Source organism: Carassius gibelio, chromosome A16 (assembly GCF_023724105.1).
Source record: "Carassius gibelio isolate Cgi1373 ecotype wild population from Czech Republic chromosome A16, carGib1.2-hapl.c, whole genome shotgun sequence".
Taxonomy (NCBI): Eukaryota; Metazoa; Chordata; class Actinopteri; order Cypriniformes; family Cyprinidae; genus Carassius; species Carassius gibelio.
In genome coordinates this window covers 11,695,908-11,717,963 of record NC_068386.1, presented here as the reverse complement: position 1 = coordinate 11,717,963, position 22,056 = coordinate 11,695,908, and the positions used below count along the sequence as shown (strand labels likewise).

At 37.6% G+C, this 22,056-nt stretch overlaps 2 protein-coding genes across 2 annotated transcripts; both read right to left on the bottom strand.

The window, feature by feature from the left end:
* Positions 1-100: 100 nt before the first annotated feature.
* Positions 101-10,107, bottom strand: LOC128030052 (synaptotagmin-11-like). Its single transcript, XM_052617523.1, has 4 exons — positions 9,846-10,107; positions 5,396-6,312; positions 4,289-4,409; positions 101-3,667 (listed from the first exon to the last, which is right to left on the bottom strand). Exons 1-4 carry the CDS (start codon positions 9,877-9,879, stop codon positions 3,357-3,359), a joined length of 1,383 nt encoding a protein of 460 aa, XP_052473483.1. The 5' UTR covers positions 9,880-10,107; the 3' UTR covers positions 101-3,356.
* A 598-nt stretch (positions 10,108-10,705) lies between these two features.
* On the bottom strand, positions 10,706-21,092 carry LOC128029996 (mothers against decapentaplegic homolog 4-like). The gene is made up of 12 exons (XM_052617447.1): positions 21,015-21,092; positions 20,111-20,357; positions 16,771-16,945; positions 16,591-16,614; positions 16,123-16,314; positions 15,442-15,657; positions 15,181-15,285; positions 14,776-14,829; positions 14,511-14,694; positions 14,259-14,427; positions 13,868-14,006; positions 10,706-12,767 (listed from the first exon to the last, which is right to left on the bottom strand). Exons 2-12 carry the CDS (start codon positions 20,345-20,347, stop codon positions 12,556-12,558), a joined length of 1,707 nt encoding a protein of 568 aa, XP_052473407.1. The 5' UTR covers positions 20,348-20,357; positions 21,015-21,092; the 3' UTR covers positions 10,706-12,555.
* Between the last annotated feature and the right edge of the window lie 964 nt (positions 21,093-22,056).

The following is a 22,056-nucleotide window of genomic DNA, read 5'->3' as shown; positions in this document are numbered from 1 at the left end:
TTCCCAAAGTTTCTTAATTTTGTTCGACCCATATCAACCAAGAAGCACTTTTTGAAAATATCCACATAATATTGGAGTGAAAATATACTAGGAGAGACAATTCAATTGTGTATCACGTTTATTTTACACATTCAGTGGGTGTTACGAACACTAACATACAGGTGGGTGTGTAACATTAGCAGAGATTTCACAGCATTCTGCAGTACATTATATGTCAAATGTTCACAAGATATTTTTGTAGTTTGCACTAATACAACATTTTAAAGTTTCCTGCAAATTAATTTTTGAACACCAAAGTGATTGTGTATAGGTAACAATTTCTTTTAAATCCTTTAATCTGTTTTTGGTTTTGTGTATTGTTTGTCACGTGGATTTAATCTTTTAATATATTTCCATTTTATCCGAGAGACATTACTTGTTTGATAGGGTGCACATTTATACATGGAGTGTTGCTTGAGCATGTAAGAAATATTGAATGGAAAGAAGCATTTTTCCATCCAGAATTACAGTTTAGAATCTAATATCTCTATGACAGACAAACCATGTGCCATAAAACCAGCTGACCGCTAGCAGTTCATTTGTGGGGAGTGGATCGGGAATGTTTGGATGTACAGTATGTATAGGAAGTGCCACTGTGCATTTTGAGCTTCTCAGATCTGTTATTGTCTCTGCTCTGATGGGGCACATTTCCTGCTTGAGATTGAAATATGAGAATCATGTACACGTTCTGGTTTCAGTTCTGATTCTGGTTCTTTAACAGCTGATTAACAATTATTTTTAATACTTCTAAGGAAAATATATTTGGGGATAATGCAATTACATTGCCAAATGCCAACTGATGAGTTAAATTCAATATTAAGTAGAGTTAAAACAATTCTTATATAGTCTTTTTAGGTAGCATAAATGCTATCCAATAATTGACCTTAAATATATTTGACAAAAGTACTAAACAAACACTTTATTTTATTAATATTTATAAAATACTAATAACAAGATACATAATATGTATCTTTAAACTACAAATTGTTGTCACTATGATGGATAGTTACAGAAGAATCATTTTTGGTTCCCCAAAGAAACTTTAATAGAACATTTCATAAAAGAAAAGAAAAAAAAATCTTAGCGTAAAGAACATTTTAAGAATCTTAAGAACCTTTTCCCACCTTCTTGCAATGGAAGGTTCCATGGGTGTTAAAGGTTTTTCATGGAACCATCAATGCCGATAAAGAACCCTCATTTTTAAAAGTGTACTATAGGTGTTTTGTGTGTTCGATTAAAAAGATTAAAAAGAACTGACTCGAGAGTTATTTGTTTGCGAATCCTAATATACTGGTTAGCTAAATTATTTTGATTCAGTTCCAGAAAAACTAATTAGAGACCTAATTTCTGGGAATTGCACTTAACTGTGCTGTGTGTTTTTGATTCATTAAAAAGAACAGCACTCTTGAAAATAAAGGTGCTTTATAAGACTCCCCCTATTGATGCCATACAGAAGAACCATTTTTGGTTCCACAAAGAACCATTCAGTCAAATGTTATTTAAAGAACCATCACTTTATTACCTTTTTATAATCTGAAGAACCTTCTTTCACCATAAATAACCTTTTGTTAAACAGAAAGGTTCTTCAGATGTTAAAGGTTCTTTATGCAACCATTTATACAAAATGGTTCTTCTATGGCATCGTAAAGACCCTTTATTGAGTTTGATTCATTATTGGTTAAGGATCTGTACTACACAGTCCACACTGTATGCTTTGATTCAGTGAAAGAGCTGTTTATTCTGTAACTGGACTACAATGGGCTCACTATGTGGTTCACACTGTAAATTCAGTAGCGGATGTTGTGGCACTGTGCTGAATAAATTGTGTAGGAAATTTAGAAGAAAAGAAACTGAGGTTTTTTAAACAAGGTTTTAGCCAAATATGCACATGCAATAATTGTTAAAAAGTACATTTGTTTTGAGTGTTTTTTTTTTTTTTAGTAATGGAATCAGCTCAGATTTTTGGTTCCCAAACTTAATTCTCACTCCATATAAAACAGTACACTCTATGCCAGATTCAGACCTCATTAACAGTGAGGAGCACCAATCAGCAGGCACACTGGCAAACCATGACTTTACATGTTCTCATTATAAAAGAGAGATGTGACAAAGTGGTGTAAGACAAAAAAGTGAACGTGAGGTGAAGGAGATATGCTTGTTGTTACTGATAGAATAACACGAACATCTTACCCCATGACTTTATGAACTACTAATTATAAAATGCTACATATCTTTCCATTTCCCAAACATCACACCAAACATCACCCCGTAATATACCAGAGCTTTCCAGCTCCGAACTACAAACACACCTCTTTGTCTATATCACACAGGATTTAAAATGAAAGTGAATCCAATCCACCTTAAAAAGGTCATCTAATGAAATTGGCTAGTACAGTCTATGAAACAGTGAACCACTCTTTTACAGTGAAGTGAAGCTCTGATGTATGAAATTCATACAGACAGTGACATTCAAAGTGTGTTTGTAGCATAGCAGTGCAGATTAAGTTATTCAGGGCCAGGTTTAGTCAAAGTGCATGATGAAGTCATTGCACAAGCAATAAATCAGGCCCAGAGTGCTGCCAATAGGGTTATTGTTGTACAATCACATGATTCAACTTGTAGCTGTGGAGAATGTGACACAGCGGGAATCTCCGAAACATCTCCAGGCAAAGCAGAACAGATCGTACTTTAGCGTAGATCATACAACCTCACTGTGTCACTTCAGTGTATTTCTCATACAGTGGAGAATCAGTACATATCAGAAGACGCTCGCCACAAGCTCCCTCAAATCAATCACCTTCCACTAACTTTAAATAATGTGGAATATTATTGAAATTCCGTTAATCAGATGCCTAAAAAAGCCTGTTTAATGTGTGCCAGCATCACAAATTCACATAATGTCCTGTTCTGATGTGAAATATGGAGCATTAAGACATGCGTTAAGTTCCAGGACAGTTACAGAACCCCAACCCTCATAAACCTCTAACAGTCTGTCAATATATTTTTGTCAGTTTGGTCTCGTTTATCATGTGTGTTTGTGTTTAGGCGGTGTGTATGTGTGTGTATATGTGAGCAACTGAGCGAGAACGTAAATGTGTACTTGTGTTTCTAAAAAGATTCATTTCCCAGGCCCATCATTGCATTAGCAATGTCATAAAAGTTGGCTTAAGTCTGTTTTTTAAGTCCTCCTGATAACCAGTTACCTTCCGTGTAGTGACGTAACAAGGGCATCTTTTCCCAAAACTCTCTCTTTTATCATTTAATGGTTCCTGTGAGCCTGTGTTTGAGCGCGTGTGTGGAGAGAGCGTGGTAAAGCTCTAATATTCGCTGAGCGTGTGCCACTTTGAGATTTGGCGCCGTGGGTTTTGGCAGACCTCCTGCCAGTGGGTGGCTCCTGAGGGGCAGGGGCTGTTTGCGCCGAGCACCAGGCGTCCCAAGGCTTGGTTTTTAGTAGTGCGGTCAAAGTCCATGACTAGGAACTCAATAGAGATGTCTGGCAGCAACTCAGCGGGCACATCGTAGATGAAGGATTCGTTAAAGACAGGATTGAGTGTGAATTTCTTCACGTGCGTTTTCTTCTTGGCAATGCGCTTGTGGCCATAGAACACATTCAGCTTCACATACGGATCTAGGACACAAAATAAGACAGGTTTAAAAATAAGACAGACTTTTTCATTCTTCATTTTCTTCATTTTATATTTTTCTTTTTCATATTCATTTCATATATTATAATATATATAATTTTAAATTTGTTAAGGATTCATGGTGCATATTTGACTATCAGAACGTTTTGGGTCTGTTTTTTTTATCATTACATTTATTCAGCAATTTATCAACATTTTCAGTAAAGACATATTGTGTGTTACACATAAATCTATTGCAAATAAACGCTGTTCTTTTGAGCTTTCTATTCTTTAAAAAAAAATCACAGTTTTCACAAAAATATTAAAATGTTGAATAATAAGAACTTATTTAAAAAACATTATCTTGAGCACTGGATTAGCATATTAGACTCGGGTAATAGCAAAGCTGAATTTTCAGCAGCCTTCACAGGAATAAATTATGTTTTAAAATATATTCAAATAAAAAGTTGCAATAATATTTAATTAAATTACTGATTTACTTATTTTTGTTCAAATAAATGCAGCTGTGAGCTGAGAATGGTGAGCATAAGAAACTACATTAAAAACATAAAAAAAACGAGTGTAGTAAAAATAAATAAATAAAAATAATTAAAATGTACAATTACTTCCAGATAGGCCAGTGATGTCCAATTTTGGAAGGTGTTTCGCTTTTAACACCACCACACTCAGTCTGTGAGAAACCGGCTGATAGGACAGAGAGACCAGCAGCTCTCCACGGCTCATGCACTGCAGAAATAAAAATACACAGACACAAATGTTAAAAAGAGACAACCAGTTCAAGTATAAGACAGCAACATAATTATTGAATAGACCTCTTTGGCCTGAATCAACATTACAATACATGTAAGAATATCCCTGGGTTCTCAATGCACCTCTACAGTACTCGATGGAAGAACTGCAGAATAAGCAGGTAAGTGATAATGTGATAGTTGCTATTCAGCACATGGTGTATTAGCAAAGAAACTGATCAGATGCATTAATAATAAGTAAACAATGAGTGGGCTGATGACTTGTTAAAAACTTGTTTCCTGTTCATCTTCGCAGCTCATCCTTCAGAGCTTGGGTTCTGTGTGGAGGCACGAGGAGGCTTTCATGTACTGTACGTGCCTACTGCATTGTCTACGCATCCTCTAAACCCACTCAGTGAGCAGGAGGATACGCACATTTATCAATGACTCCAAACTTCAGTAGGAGGATGAGACAGTGATGCACAATGATTCAGCGCTGAGCTCATACAAGTGTCAGACTTATAAAAAGACCCCAGATGAATCAGTCACACAGTGCCAACACATTTCTTGTTATTATTAATTATTAATTATTCTTGCTTTTACAATTTTTACAATATATACTATAAATAATAATAATAATAAAAAAAACATTTCTTATTCTTGCGTTCAATCTTTTTTTCATGCTCCATGTATAAAGCACTTTATAATGCATTGCATTGTGCTATGTAATGTAGTAAAAATCTGAATTTGAACTAGGTTGAATTAGATAGACTGAGTTTGTGGCTTATATGTATGTTGTGTGTGTGTGTGTGTGTGTGTGTGTGCGCGTGTGTGTGTGTGTGTCTGTGTGTGTGTGAGCGCGCGTGTGTGTGTGTGTGTGTCTGTGTTTGTGTGTGAGTGTGTGTGTGTGTGTGTGTGTACGCACGTGCGCGTGTGTGTGTGTGTGTGTGTGTGTGTGTGTGTGTGTGTTATGCTCTTTCTCACCTGCATGCTTCTCTTTGTGATCTGTTGCGTAATATGGACCCGGCCTGTACTCGGGTCCACACCTGCCAGCGGAACCACCGCCTCCCCGATCACATCGTCTCGTGAGAACCGGTCAAAGCTCAGCACCAGGAAGTGCAGAGTGAGATCTGACAGGGAGCTGTATGGCATGCCATAAAATGTAAAGGTCTCATCAAACACAGGTTCCAGAGTCTTCCTCAGGACCCGAGTCTTAACGCGATGTTTCTTCTCTGGGAGAATGGTCATCTTCACATAGGGGTCGGCGCTGCCCGCCTGGCCTTCCACTGCCTGTAACCCCCGAGCCTCGAGGATGGTGACCACCAATGCCTTCTTGGGGAAGTTGTAGTCGATTGCAATGCTGAGATCTCCTCGGCTGGGCTCATCTGCGGGGGTGAAGGGTGTAGCCGTGCTGGAAACCGTAGTACTGGAGGTCTGACTGCTGCTAGCAGAGCTGCTGTCCAGACAGCAGTGATCAGCACACATGGGGAATTCCCTCTCCGGCTTGGGGACCTCATGGCCACTTTCCCCAAGACTCATCTGCATTTGTTTCTCTCCCAGCAGGCCACTTTCTGCTGCCGAGTCCATATCTATGAGCACCACTGGGCGGCCATTGTTGCTTTGAGCCCCGTCGGTGGTCTGGGATCGGGCCTGGCGTGCCACTCGTATGATCCTCTTGCTGCTGGTGAGCGCGTCGGGGTAGATGCTCATTCCTTTCAACATGTGAATAAACCTGTACGGAGGGTCTGTGAGAGGATCACTGTGTTCAGATTGGATTCCATGAAGCTTGTAGTTCGTCCTGTTGTAATGTTTTTGACAGCAAGTCCACACAAAGATTATTGCAATCCCTGCAACGACCAACACACCAGCACCGATAAACCCCGCCAGCACTGGGGACATATCTAAAAGAGAAAAACAGAGACAGAAGAGTCAACCGACTGATGTACAACTCGGTCACGTCTGTCTACATTCACCCACAGCATATTCCTACCTGGAGATGTTTGCAAGCTTAAATCGTAAATGATAAAACCTCTTTCTCAAGCTAGATGGTGAAAGCACAACAGCTCTGAACATGCAGACACTGACAAACCCACAGCAGACTCGCTTTATATCTACTTCATGCCCACTCCACCCGCAGATGCAGAGGAACACAATCATCCCACACTGAATCGACTGCTTCCGGTCTCACTCTGCTACACCCCAGCTACAAAATATAGATGTGTTTGTCTTTGGGATGTAAAGGCATTTAATGGTACGCTACATTACAGATGTTGTTTAAAGGCATCTTTTTGGAAACAAATATGGCACAGTTTTAGTGGACATATGAGACCTCTTAAATAAAAATAATTGCACGCACAGTAAATGATAGAAGGCTGAAGGACAGTTTATTTACTGAAGATTTCTGTCTTTGAGTAAAATTAAGACTAAGATAAAGGAAACACTTACTGTGGGGGAGTGTTTGTGTACTTGTTGCTGATTTAAGATCAATGTAACAATAAAAGTTTTTTTCAGTTAGTGTTTTCAGCTTATTTATGGGAATATAGAAATATGGCATGCAGATGTTTATATAACAATTAAACTCCGCACACCTGACGGCAACAGACTGGTGCGTAGGAAACAAAGACCATTTTTTGTTTAAAAAAAATAATAATTCTAATGAAGGTCATGCGACCGAAACGTAGTGATTAAATACATTTTTTTGCAGTGTTTTTTTTTTTTTTTTGCTATGCAGATGTTTATAACAATGGGAAATACCATTCAGTGTAAATTTTGATAATCGTAAAATAATCGCAATTAAAATTTCAAGGGAACAATCGATACAATTATCATACAGCCCTATGGTGAAGGAAGAGATTCAAAAAAGGCAGCAAAAGTCATCACAGCCCAGAAAGAACACCATGATGGAGCTACAGCCAAAATTAACAGTCCGAGGCAGACAGAAAAAGCTATTTGCCAGCGCTCCACCCAGTCTGTTGTTCTTTGCTCCATCACTCTCACCCAACCCCAGACAAAGACCTTCTCCCCACTTGCTAGATGATGCAAGACTTGGCAGGCTCCGAAAAAAAAACAGCTGCTCCAATTACCTGGAAACATCCCATGGGGCATAGACACATATCAACCATACGAAGCACAGGCAAACAAAGAGCAGAGACACCTACACCTGCCACACATGCCCACACTTTTGCTTGAGTTTTTCATTTAAAAGGGTAGCAAAGCTTCTGACCTCTCAGTGACATCTCAGTGTCTGAATTCTTGCCGTACCACATATTTCTCAGCATTTAAATCACAATAACCTTCCTTTAGTGGCCTGACAGGTGTGTCTAGACTGTGTCTACAAAGTGGAGTGATCAAATAACAGATTTACATCTGACTAAGGTGATGGTAGCTTAATGATTAAGTCGTTGCTAGTTAAAACATTGCAGATTGGATTCCAAGAAGGAAAGACCTGTGAGGGTTGCTAAAAGAGCCCTATCAATGTTACGCCCTTGAGGATGGGAAAATAATCTGCTAAATTACAAACAAGCACATCTGCCTGTGGGTGAGGATGATGAGTTGATGCATGATGAAATGATGCATGCTCGGACTTTCCCATACCAGAAAATGGCAAGACAATCAATTAACCAACCCTGACAGAAACTAGTACTGCAAGCTATTCCAGTCCTGTCTCAGTGTGGAGACGTCGTTCCAGAACAATACAGCAAAATGTCTACAATAACATTCAACTTGTCCCATTTAAGTCATGATATAGTTGAAGTAGAGAGAAACCTTTTATTTCACAGGACATATGTGACCCTGGACCACAAAACCAGTTTTAAGTCGCTGGGGTATATTTTTAGCAATAGCCAAAAATACATTGTATGGGTCAAAATTATTGATTGTTCTTTTATGCCAAAAATTGTTAGGATATTAAGTAAAGATCAAGTTCCATGAAGATATTTAGTAAATTTCCTACCGTAAATATATCAAAACGTAATTTTTGATAATTAATATGCATTGCTAAAAACTTAATTTCAACAAATTTAAAGGTAATTTTCTCAATATTTCGAATTATTGTTTTTTTTGTTTTGTTTTTTGTTTGCACCCTCAGATTCCTGATTTTCAAATATACTGTATGTATCTCAGCCAAATATTGTCATATCCTAACAAATCTCAGTTTGGAAAAATTGACACTTAAGGCTGATTTTGTGGTCCAGGGTCACATATATGACAGATTATGAGATCAAAACCATTAAGTTGCATAAAGAAAATAGGGTGAATTTCCATTTTATTCTGACTTCAAAATCTTAATATTAAATTTAAGAAGTCTTTGATTATAGGGTTTGAGCTGTTACCCAAAGCATTTTTAATTAATTAAATTAATCACAGAATATTTGGTTGTATCTCAAACAAAAGATCATCCACTTAAAAAAAAAGGCAAATAAATTGTTTTCTACACTTAATACTGTCTTAAAGGATTCTATACAAGATCCTAGTGTAAATCCTACATGACTCTTCTGTGCCTGTTCTGTTGTATACATGTGCAGCCCACAGTGAGAGTGGGCGAAGAAGCATGTCTGGAGAGTAAACGTCTCTCGAAGGCTTATGCCAGATAGAGGTGGAGACTGTGGTGGACTGTGGCTTCTCAACTAAAATTGTTCCCACAGATTTGTTTTAATTCAGCCGTAGTATATGGGAAATCAATTCTGCATAATTCTGAAAATAAACAAATGATTTTAAACATAATCCCAATATATTTTGTTTTATACAAATATTATTAAAAAAAAAAAAATCCTAATGCCACTTCTATAATTAGAAACTGTAAATTGCCCCAATCCCCTCTGAAAGAGGCAAGAACCGGTGGTTCTCAACCACAGGACCATAGGGACATTAAAATAAGCTTTGAAGTGAGCAAAAACAAGGTTTGAAAATATGCTAAAACAACTAAAAATCTTAATAATAAATGATTGAAACCAGCACGGACGATCACTGCTAGAGAAAACACACATTTGCATAATTGTGCTTTTGACTCAAACCTGTGATAAATTCCCCATTGTGACAACTAGCCCCTACAGTCTAGCTGGCGATTTTGAGGACAGGGTGGAGACTTGCAATCTCAGCGGTGCACTTGTGTTTTTAACAAACAAAGAGCCCTCGGGTCCAGTCCGGATTAGACATCACGTCATTCCTGCTCCCATCCACTGCACATCACTCCGTTAAAACACTTTTGCAACATGGCGACGTGATTCACAATTTAATGAATCACTACATGACTAAAGAACATACAGGCTTATTGATTTTGGTTATATAGTCTTGATTTAAGAAACTCCACAAGCACTATCCAAAACCACACATCATAAATTAGTGCTATCTTAATCAGGTCAGGTGTATCCAAAATGCATAATAATATTCATATTTCAGGCGTGTCGGGATGTGCTCAGGCCTGCGCTATACTCACCGTACGCCGCACGTATTTCAGTGATCTCAGTCATTTTTAGGGTTGGGCGCAATGCGATCCGGATGACAGGCGTGAAATAAACAATAAATGTCGACGGTTCCTCGTTTAGCTGATATAATGAAGATTATTCACAGCTACATCTCTACGGTAAGCGGTGTCCTAGTGTCTGGTCCGGTCCAGGCCGTTGTCGGATGCTGCGCGCGGCGCGCTGAAGGATGCTGAGCGTCGGGATACACTGCGTCAGATCGAGAGTCTGACCGTAAGTACCGCCCACCAGCAGAGCGCATCTCATGGACATCACCCAAACACCTACAGTCCTGTATTTTCCAGCATTTTCATATCCGCAGGGCTAAATAAAGTACGTCTCTTACTTAAAAAAAATGATGTTTAGATATTGAGATGTCTAAAGTGTTCAAAAAAAAAAGAGGAATAAACAGAAATGAATAATTTTATCAATATCTCATGAACCTTCTGAAAAATAAAATAAAAATAAAACCATAATCTTATCCTGGCTTTTATATTTATTTAACGTATATATATATATATATATATATATATATATATATATATATATATATATATATATATATATATATATATATATATATATATATATATATATATATATATATATATTTGTGTGTGTGTGTATAAATAAATAGGCTACAAAAAAGAAAACCCATTTGTGAATATGCATAGGTCTATATTTAACCGTACGCAAAAAGCAGTGTTAAATAAGCAGGATGTCCAAAAATGGTCATGAATGAGAAAACTGCAGGGGCTTCATGAGTTGATGAAAAGCTTAAATTAAATCCTAAAATAGTAAAATTAAAATGATTTAAAAATCAAAACAATCCAAATAACGACAAAGGGTTAGATACTTTATTTGTTTACTTGCATGTCATGTGACCATTAACTGTTACCAGAAAACTGTGAACATGCAAATGTGTTCTTAAATAATTAAATATTAACCTACAATCTTAGAGGGTATTCAAGTAAATATTTCAGGTCAAAGGCGTTCAATTCCTGACCTCTTTGATTGTGAACTAAGCAACCCATGGACCCCATGTTATCTCATGAGACCAGAGGGGTGCTATAAGTACCAAGAAACATTTTTCCCAATGATTACCATGTTATGCCAGGTGCATCTTTTAGCAGATCTATGCTTAATGAATTTAGGATATTCATATTTTTATTTTGCCTGTTGTATGGAAGCAAATAGGCACACGAGTGCATGCTGTATTCTGAATATGGTCACAGCTGAATCAGTGCTGAATAAGGGTCCTGGAAAGGAATTTTGTAAACCCATTTCTTGGAGGCAACTTGCCTAACAACTCCATTTCATGATGAATATATTCACAATATAGCAAATTCTCTCACAGAATCCTTGAATCAAATACAATTTGTAATATATAAAGCTTAAACGGATGTAGGTAACCCATGTCAAAAATGCAAGGCTGTGCATGAGTGAATGCAATACTTTGAACAACCACCAGCTGTCCTCACTTCTGTCTCAGTGTTACATGTATGGCTTAAGGTTTCAACATGAATGGAGGTTTCAAGACTGTTTTGGCACATAGCTCAGCAATGACTGTTTAAAATCCCTCATGTATAGCCAAGTAGGCTAAAATCCCACTAAACTTTTATCTCTGCGTCACAGAATTATAAACTATTATGGTATTCACAAGTCGACTGTCGTTAAAACTGCAGATTTTATAATCTCACTTGAGTCTTTGGTCTCATTTCAAGATTTGTCAGATAAAATATACTGGCTTGTAGAATAAAGCACATTTTTTATCCTCTCTATTAGCTGTTTTTAAATGCATTTGTTCCTGGACGTCCTGTCTGCACTCAGCATTTGGACAAGCTGCCACTTAAGGAACTATGATAAATCAGATTGAGTCAGAGCTTTAACCCTCAGAGACCGAGCAGAACTGCAATGTTCGTATAAAGCCATTAAAATGATACCCATACCCATTTTTCACAAAATGGAAAAAAGTAAAAAAAAAAACATTCATGAATCAGTGACTATTAAATGAATAGTACAAAATATATTCAATTATATTAAACTGCCATAAAATTACTGCACACTTTGATATAAATATTACAGTTAATTTTAACTTCTTAACCTTACTGGTTAAAATACATTATCCAAAAACATTTGTGTGCTGAATTGTCAATTCAAAACTTTCACTATGCTTTTTTAAAAATAGTAGTGCAATTTTGCCATGCTAAATGCCCAGCATTCTAATTTTGTTTTAAATTATACCCCGATGTAACTGCATTTATAACCCATGGCTTCTTAAAGACATGCTATAGGTTTCAAAAAAATAAAATAACTATCAATGCTTGGGTCTCTGAGGATAAAGCATATTAAGGGTGTTATCTATATGGATCTTCCTCTCCCTCTTAACCAACATACTTGCACATCTTTAGGACCTCCATTAGTGTGAACTAATCAGTAGGGCCTTTGGTCTGTAATACTGTTACAACCAAGTCAACAGCACCCAACAGTGGACTAAACACTGGTCAGTTCAAAGGCACATTGTTGGTCAAGGCTGTGGAAACATCGTGTGTGAAGGCTTATGTGTGTGTACAGTATGTGGTACTATGAGACACCGTTTGCCTGCATAGTGTGTGTCTCTCTTTCTCTCCGTCTGTCATCCTCGCTGTTTTTGTGACGGGGCTTGTATATTTTGCAGTCTGTGGGTCAGTTGGCAGGTCCAGGGTCAGCGAGGGGCATGGTGTGTAGGACCTCGTCTAGAAGCTGCAGGGCACGGTGTAGATGAACTTCCACCCAGCACGGCGTCTGTTTGATGGTCTGTCGAGGGTAGTCAGGTCCCCAGCCCTTTACAAAACTCAGCCGCAGGATACACAATCGCCGCAGGTCATCAACACCAATCCCAGCTGCTGCGGACAGACCTGTGAAAATGTACAAGGATATAAGAGTGTGTACTACAAGAAGCAAGTACATTTTTAAAAACGCATTATTTCAAGACTAGGGCTGGATAATTTTTATTAGCTCATGATTTGATTCAGATTCTTTTGGGAATATTTCCATTATAGTGCTAATTTTGCTGACAAATGAAGTAAATTCTCCATTATAAATTGTACCTTACAGCTTGGTACATTACAAAAATGTTTGAGTCCAAGCATGCAAATTAATAGTCTTTTTATTTATTTTTTATGTATCATGCATTTGGCTGCCACTTCACACTGAGCTGTTTGTCTGTTTTGTCTTGTTTAAATGTTTTTATGTCCTGAAATTCAACTGGACAATTAATTTTTGCGATTCTCTATGCAGCTTGTTTTGGTGTTGTTTCATCTGGCCTACCTGAACCCGCCGATCTGTCTACCTGATGGTGTTTGTGGTGTGGATGCTGCAGAAAGAGTGTCTACTTCACTGACAAGAGTTTTTTGTGGCATGGTGGACGTCATTGTTGAGTTTTCCTGCTCGCGGTTTGGGCTCTGTATTGGATGCTGTGTCAGAGTGTTTCGGTTTGTTGCTTTAAGTCCTGGAATTTGCACTCGCTTGGAGGTTGTGTTCATGTTTTAATTTGTGAAGCGCTTTGAGCTCTGGAAAAAGCACTATATAAAATGTAGTTTACATAGACAAGCAGATGATGTTGGAATATGAACACAATCCGCTTAATGGTTGAGTGTTTTCCTTATAATGGTTTTCTATGGGATAACATTTAATGAAACTTTACACACTGTGTTTATATTCTGGGTTCATATGCTTGCCTGTACAAAATATACATCATCAATAATGCATTTACTGAATTTCAACTTTTAATATCTGTGTTTGACTACATTACTAAATGCAAACGGCGTAAAAATAACTTGTGGTCAGTGGAGCAAAGTTTCGTTTTGCCCGCCAGGTGGGCCTTCCTATGAGTGTGACGTCACATGAAAACTATCAATGGGGGGTGGATCAGTGGTCTTGTTATTGAGATCATTCAAATGACAATCATATTTAACTGGAAATTGAATGTTTTTGGGACTAGCAACTAGCAACTCACTGATGGCTGGAGCGATTCCTCCAACACTGCCAGGCCCCGGGATGTTCCCAGCCACCGCTGCAGCCTGCGCAGCCGCAGCTGCCTGTGCAGTCGCCGCTTGCTGCTGCATCTGTCTGTGACACTGACGAAGATCAAACACCTGGAGTAATACAATTGGATTAATTCACCAACAGGACAAACTGATCCAAATATTTCAGTCTTTGTCCACAACTTTACACTTAATTTAACTTATGTATGCTTGTCTCCTGAAAATATACATTTATTATACCAAATACATATGTTGTCTGTAATGCACTGACACAATGTGGTTGCCCTTCTGATTTGGATGCCTGGTAAGATTTAATTGCAAAGCAGCAAGCAGTGCTAACGAGTGATGTCATTAAAGGTGCACCTTAATGAGGGCTCCAGGGTAGATCTTGTGAACGGCGTCCCCTGGCGCTCTTCCTGCTTCTCTGTCCAAGTAGTAACTTTGCACGAATATGGCATGGTCACTTAGGCAACGCATCCACACATCCCCCTCCCCACGGCATTCCAGCTGAACACCTTTACCAATATGAAGCCTGTTTGGAAGATGTCAGGTGTTCAAAAGCCTGAATCTCCGGCGATGAATGGATGTGTATAATTATGTTGAATGCACACTGACCGTGCTCTCTCGCTGGCATTTGTTCGGTGAACATTGCTGAGCTGACCCAAACAAAAGCGGTCCCCACCCGAAGGGTCCACATATCCATCCACCGTCACCACAGGACAATTGGCTAGAACCTTAAACATCTCCCCAACCTGCACATCCATCTCGAAGTAGGAGATTGAGCACCAGAACTCTGGGCCTGTAGTACACAACCAAATGACACCAGTTTAATACAGCGTGTGGTAGATGTACAGTGTGTGTGTGTGTGTGTGTGAAGTACCTGGATGGTTGGAGACTTGTTGAGGGTACGAGGCTGGTGTGTGATGCTGAGACCCTGATAACAGTATAAAAAATAACATTAACACAATAAACAACTACGATACAATGATAGTGAGAAGTATAAATATGATAGATATATCTTTACATAAAGTGCAATCATTGTATATAATTATTATGTTGAGAAAAAAATCTACATAATTACAAAATGTATTACAATTAATGATACATGTATTTATATATTATATAAACTACTGTTCAATAATGACCCCAAACTTTTGAACAGTAGAATATATAAATATCATGCATTTATGTGTTTTATTTATTAAATGGGATTATTAAAATTATTTTACAATGATCATTATATACAGTTTATTTAACAAAAACCATGACATGTAAATGTGCATACAGAAGTGGCTGGTGTGAGGGGGAGGGGCTTGCTGATGACTCCGCCCATTCTGCTGTGGTCCAGCTGGAGAATAGGAGGCTGTGCTGCTCCCGGTCCAGGTTGTTGCTGAGAAGTTTAAAGATAGACACACTTAATATGACGTTATCAATGAAAGATTGATATATGAAAACAGTGTAATTTCATATAGATGAACCACCTTACAAATTTCTAAACGGTCAATAGTGAACATATGATCCAATGTGATTTATCAAAAGAACTCACTGTGGAAAGATCCCGGTGTCTGTGTGTGCTTGGAGGTGCTGTATTCACTCTGACTGACAGAGGGCTGCTGGGACGAAGGCTGGCTGTGTGTAGGTGCATGACTGTGTGTTGGGGGGGAAGGTGGAGAGCTGGACGTCAAGGCCCGTCCCACCGGCGGGGCGATCTGCAACAGTCCATCAGGGCGTTCCACCTGCATTGACAACCTGGATGCACTTGCTTTAGAAAGAGTTAGACAAACAGAGGATGAGATTAATGATGTGTCAATATAATTATTCTGAAAACATTGTTTTTGAAGACAGCAAGTCAAGTTAAAGTTTGTTTTTCCATTGCTACTAAGACTGGGCTCAACCCACCAACTACCAGATTTAGAAAAATTGTGTTATGCACACCCCAATTGTAATCAGTCAATCAATTCATCACAATAATAAATAAAATAAATTGAATTAAAAAAAAAAATAAAAATAATAATAAATACAAAAATAATAATAAAAAGTGTCACATTAAGGCAATTATATATATATATATATATATATATATATATATATATATATATATATATATATTTCTTGGTAGAATCATTCAGTTTCATTATTAGATACATGTAATACATTTACTATGTACATTTTTTTTTGTTAATACTGCCAACACTGGTTTACTTGGTCCATCCTGCGCTGTACTTACAGGGTGGAGAGAGGGGCAGACTGGGGTAGAGAGTCACTGAGGACGTGGTCCGCTGGGGTGGCTCTGGGGACATCAGTCTCAGAGGCTGTGGGCTGTAGTGATCTGGAGGATGATGGTCTTGCTGTAAGGTCATACTTGACAGACCCTCCATCTGGATGCAGTCATGTATGTGCTCTTCTTTTATCAGCCTGCCTAAGGGATGAGAGCGAGTGTCAAAACATCTTTGAGCTTCTATCCAAACTCCTGTTCCTTGTTTGTCTCTTTCACTGTAAGGCGAGTCCTTGCATGTCTCGATCTGACACATTTTATGGCAGTCTGTGTCTGATTAAAGGCTGGCTGCCAGCAGCGTAGCGATCAGGGTCATCACATCAGCAATTAGCCCAGATGAACGCTTAAGACATTCTTTCACATGTGGAGAAGAAATACATGTGCTAATGTCCGCCTCTATTTATTCAGAGCTTCACTCACCTGGGTTTGGCAAACTGAATCCCACTGAGAAGAAAGAAAAAAATAGATATAGAGTCAAATATTAATTGCACACTTTCGGTGCCTATTTTTTATCAAAATATTTTCTTGCTTAAAATTATAAAAAGGGATGAAAAATGTTATGCTAGTTTCATAGTTTGTGTTTTAAAGCAACATACGTACCAATCCCAGGGGACACCACACGCTCATAGTGGTAGGGGTTGACACACACATTATCGTACTTCAGATCGAATGCATACTGACAGAACTTGACATGCTTGAGTTCATTCTTGTGAAGGTCCGGCCATCGCCACAGTCGAGCATATATGACATGAGGGAAACCCTTCCGCCCAGCCACCTGAGGAGCAATCACAACACTGGATGTCAGCATACAAAAATCCTCACAACACTGTCATCCAAAGTGTGACATTATAATGCATTCTTAAATCTAAATAAAAGACACGGCTTTATGGGGCTGTCAACTGTATCTGAGGCTTGCATGTTTTATCACATCAGCAAATATCTACTGATTTTCTACCTACTGACTTCTCTATATTCTGTTGAAATTTTGCTTGATCATTTATGATCTTCTTGTCTCTATTTAGTGTCATTATTTCTGCACTGACCAGAATTGTTTTTGGAGTGTATGCACTGGTAATCACTTATCCTCAGTATCATATTCATTCTCCACCCTGTCCTAAGTCCTAACACCGTTCCAAAGAACTATTCTTCTCTGAGAGAAAAATGAATATGATGATTTTGGCTCATGAGAAAGACATAACTAATGGCTTAGAAATAGATGAGCTTGTTACACTTTTTGCCAAACGAAATAGTAGACTGATGCTGTAATGTGATGTAAAACACAATTGGAAAATGTGACGGTCATGGTCTCTTATACGTTTAATAGACCTGAAGTATAAAATGAATGTGAAAATTAGAACTCAATAATAATTACTATTAATGTCATGATTTATTTTCATAATGTCAAGTGAATTAGCTAAAAGTTTCTTTATATAACTCAACTGTTCAAAAGTTTGGGGTGACTTAGATGTTTTTTAAAAGTCTCTTATACAAAAAAATATTGAGAAATAGTATTACAATTTAAAATAACTTTTATTTGCTTTAATATATTTTTGTAATTTATTTCTGTGATGTTAAAACTTAAAAAAAAAAATATATATAATAATAATAATTTCAGCATCATTACTCCAGTCCTCAGCGTCACATGATCCATCATAAATCATTCTAATATGCTTATCTGGTGCTCAAGAAACATTTATAAATATTGAAAACAATTGTGCTGCTTACTTTTGTGGAAACTGTGATGTTTTTTCGTGATTCTTTGATAAATAGTAAAAATGTAAGGGTTTTACCTTAGTCATTTTTGGTCAACTTAATGCCTCCTTTCTGAATAAAAGTATTAATTTCTAAATGCATTAAAATCTTACCTCCCCCAAACTTCGACATGGTGGTCTATTTTTTTAATGATTTTTTTCCCCAGTTATATTTAATTTTAAAGAAAGTGTTTTAAAGCTTAGCTTACATCATATTAGTATTGTATTAAATATTTTGATAATTTTTTAATAATTAAACTAGATCAAAATTTCTTAAGATTCTAGGAACTTGTTACTGCTTCAAAATGAATCCATATTAAACATTAACTAGACACGAGTAGAGAATGGTCAAACTTTTACGTATGGATGGACAAGTCTAAAATCAGAGCTTTTCTATCAAAAAGGAGATGAAGGGACACAGAAGATAAAATGCACAGAGAAACATTTGACTCTTCTGTCAGACCATCTTTTCTTAATAATTCTTGAGTGACAACATACAGTGACCTCATTTGCTATTGTGATGACATACAATTCTCCAGCCAGGAGACTGACCTTCCTGAGCGAGTCAAAGCCGAGACAGTTGTACAGACAGAGACAGAACTGGTCCACTGCCAAACCAATTACGTTTTACAAACTCACACAAAGACAGAGCACCATATTAAACTCCCAGAACTCTCGCATTTTCATAAACATCACATTTCTCCACTAACAAACCCTAATAGCCATGCTTGACATGAAACGGAGTTCAGCTCAAATCCATACTGATGCACACATACTTTTACAACTTGTTGCATAAATGTCCTATTTGAACACATTGCACTCATGCTTCAAATACTGACACAGTCGTCTCTGCGAGACAGACAGGCTTAAGCTTGGCCCGGCCCCTTTCCTGTGTTTCAGACAAAACAACCCTTCCTCGCCCTCCACCCGCCTCTCTCCCCGTCTACAGCTGGGGGAAGGGAAAACTCAGTCTCGCTCTCCACGGGCCTCTCTTCTCTCTGAAATCATGAAATGACTATTTCGGGAGAGAAGATTTCCATGTTAACATAACTCACCTCGATTCTCCTCCTCTGATGGTTATAAACTCTGCAGAGGTGAAAGTCTGGCAGACTCTTGGTCTTAAATGTGAAAACTGATCATATAACAAAATGTCACACTGTTTTAGAAACCATTTAAGTTAATTACGTTCCTGAAAATTCATTTCAATATAGATGACAAGCGCAGTCACGTCTATCATGGAAGCTGCATTGGAAGCTCTAGGAAGAATTTGCTGTCTTTTTCTGTATTTTGACATGTAATCAATGCTGACATGCAGGAGCTTTACTTGATATTGTTTATGTTCAGATTTCATTTGAAGTGGAGAACTGGCCACATACCCTGTTTACACCATGTCCGTCACATGCAGAGAAAAAAAAAGAACATTGAAAAATGATTGGGCTTTTCCATAATAACAGCCAATTTGTGTGTAAGAGGATACCAACAGCCTGGTATGCAATATATGACCCTACTTAAAAAAAAACAAAAATAAAAACAGCATTGCTTAGCATGCAAGTTTCAGTGTTATTTTGTATCATCTATATACGCACACTACTGTAGTATACATATTTTGAATTGGCTTTTATTTTTATAGTCTTCATTTTAATTTTAGTTTGAATTTTAGTAATTTTACTTCATAATTTTGTAATTTTTATTCAATTTTTGACATCTATATAGCTTTAATTTTAAGTTTTAATATTTTTTAGTACTTCAACTAGTACTTTGACTTTGCAGTCTGTTACTCTAACTTATTTCAGTTAGTGGTCAAGGAAACATTTCTCATTTTGTATAATTTTTTTTTCTAAATATATTTATTTAATCTTTCGTTAAATTAACTTTTTTTTTTAATAGTTTGTTACAAATAACAACACTGGCTTGCATATGTTGTGTTTCTAAGGCTGGTACCCAGCCTGGGACGCTTGTCTCTTCACCAGGCTTCTTAACTAGTTTAACTTGCTTGCTTATTCAACCTGCTTCATCAGAAGTCACGAACCAGTTTGTTGAATAGAGTTGGCAGCTAAGTTTTGCATGGATATGTTGGTTGATCAGCACCATACCAGCTGAATCAACATAGCTACTGTAGCTAGATTTCAGCAGGACGTTTTTAACAATGTGTGTTAAAAACAGATGATGTGGGCCGGTAGTGCTCTGACCTGTAAACGTCCGTCCAGGGTTCTTTGTATGGTGACACACTTGCTTGGATGAACTCCATTTGTGGTGATAGCAGTGATGAGGGAGTCAAGCTCATCTCTTTTCTCTTTGAGTTTCTTTACCAGGCTTTCTATGGCACGTTTGGCGAAGCTCTCGTTCTCTCCTCCCTGGCGGTGGCACATCAGGCTGTGAACGATGCTTAAACATGCATCACTGCTGCTGGGCGCATTCACAGACATTCTGCTCCCACTGTTTTAGAAGAGAAGGAGAGGGGAAAAAATGGTATATGAATGTGGCCACTTCAACACTAAATGTATGAATGCAATGTCGTTAGACATAAAAACGGAATCATGTAATTATTTGAAAGAAGGACACAAGCACAGTTTTCACAAAAAACATTTCACAAACTTTTCTAACATTTCATGTATGTTAAGTCTCTAAAAACTCTTGGGGCCACTGCATAGTTTTCAAAGCAATATTGAAAAATGATCCAAAAAAAATACAAGACAAGAATGTAACTAACATGTCTCAGAAGTGAGCGTTCAGACTGGCACTGCTGCACAGGTGAAATGGAGACTGGGATTTAATTTCAAACAACTTAATAGCCAGCTGCACAAAAACATACCGACGTTTTAATATGAAAATAAAAATAAATAATAATAATCTAATTCAAAGTCACTACATTTGTTCCTAAACAAATACATTGCTATGATATTCCACCACAGACGTGTCCATCGCTCTTAACTTAACTGGGAAACGCCGAACATTACTTCCTGACTCATACACGTAACATACTATTAGTTTTACTCGTGCTGTGACCGCCTATAGTTACTGACACACCATTAATTACTAAATACATAAAACAAAAACAGCAAATTCGTGTAAGTCAAAATAAGGACTACTTACAATGCAGTTAGGTGTCCATGTACAGTACGTATTCGTTGGTGTATGTCTGCGCACGTCTGACTCGCTCGCCGTACGTGCGCGTTTATCCAGAGAGAGAGAGAGAGAGAGAGAGAGAGAGGTAACTCCCCTGGCGACACAAATGCAGAGTTATTTCTCAAACACATCAGGCACAGTAAAACTGAAATCTGAAACAGAGACAAAAGGCAATGGCTACAATAAATGTAATGCAATATAGCTAAAACACGCGAATACAATAAATAAATACAATACTATGCAAAGGGGTATAATCAATTTTATGTGTATAATCTAATAGGCTTTCGAGCTTCGAAAACTTTCAAAACTTATTTTAGATATAATTCATACCTTATGGAAACAGTCACATTTCAATTTATTATTTAATTATTTCAATTCTGAAATAATATTGGAGTCAACGGGGGAAAAAATGCAATGTGAATAACAAAAATGGACAGGTGCAAAAATGTGATTATTAATGACTATTAATTTTTGGAGATCTTTGGATGTGGTCTGTCGTTTATATGTGACCATCCTAACCGTTCTTCTCATTTCAGATATTTTTATCATCCTACCACATCTTTCCCTGACAATGGCTGTTCATGGCCTTCCATTTTCTTACAATATTTCTGACTGTGGACTGTGTGTGTGGAGGCAGAGATCTTACACCAGTATGCAATTCTTTTGAGGTTCGTTTGTTGCTACTTTCAATTAGAGTATCAAGAAGCACAACTAGCAATTTCTTAAATATGATATTCCATGATAGGTTTCACCTGCGTTTACAGTGTAAGGTTCACTGAGCCAATCAAATCAATATTGTGTTCTAATCAATAACTGTAAACAAGTGACCACAGGTATTAAAATCAACACAACTGAAAGGGTGGCCAAACTTTTGCACAGCCTATTTTTCACATTCAACTTTATAGCTCAATACTGCCACACTAAGAATTTCTGTATTGAAAATTTCACATGCGCAGTTTTCTCTAGAAAATGAATAGCATACCACTCTTATAAAGAAAGAGTTAATTAC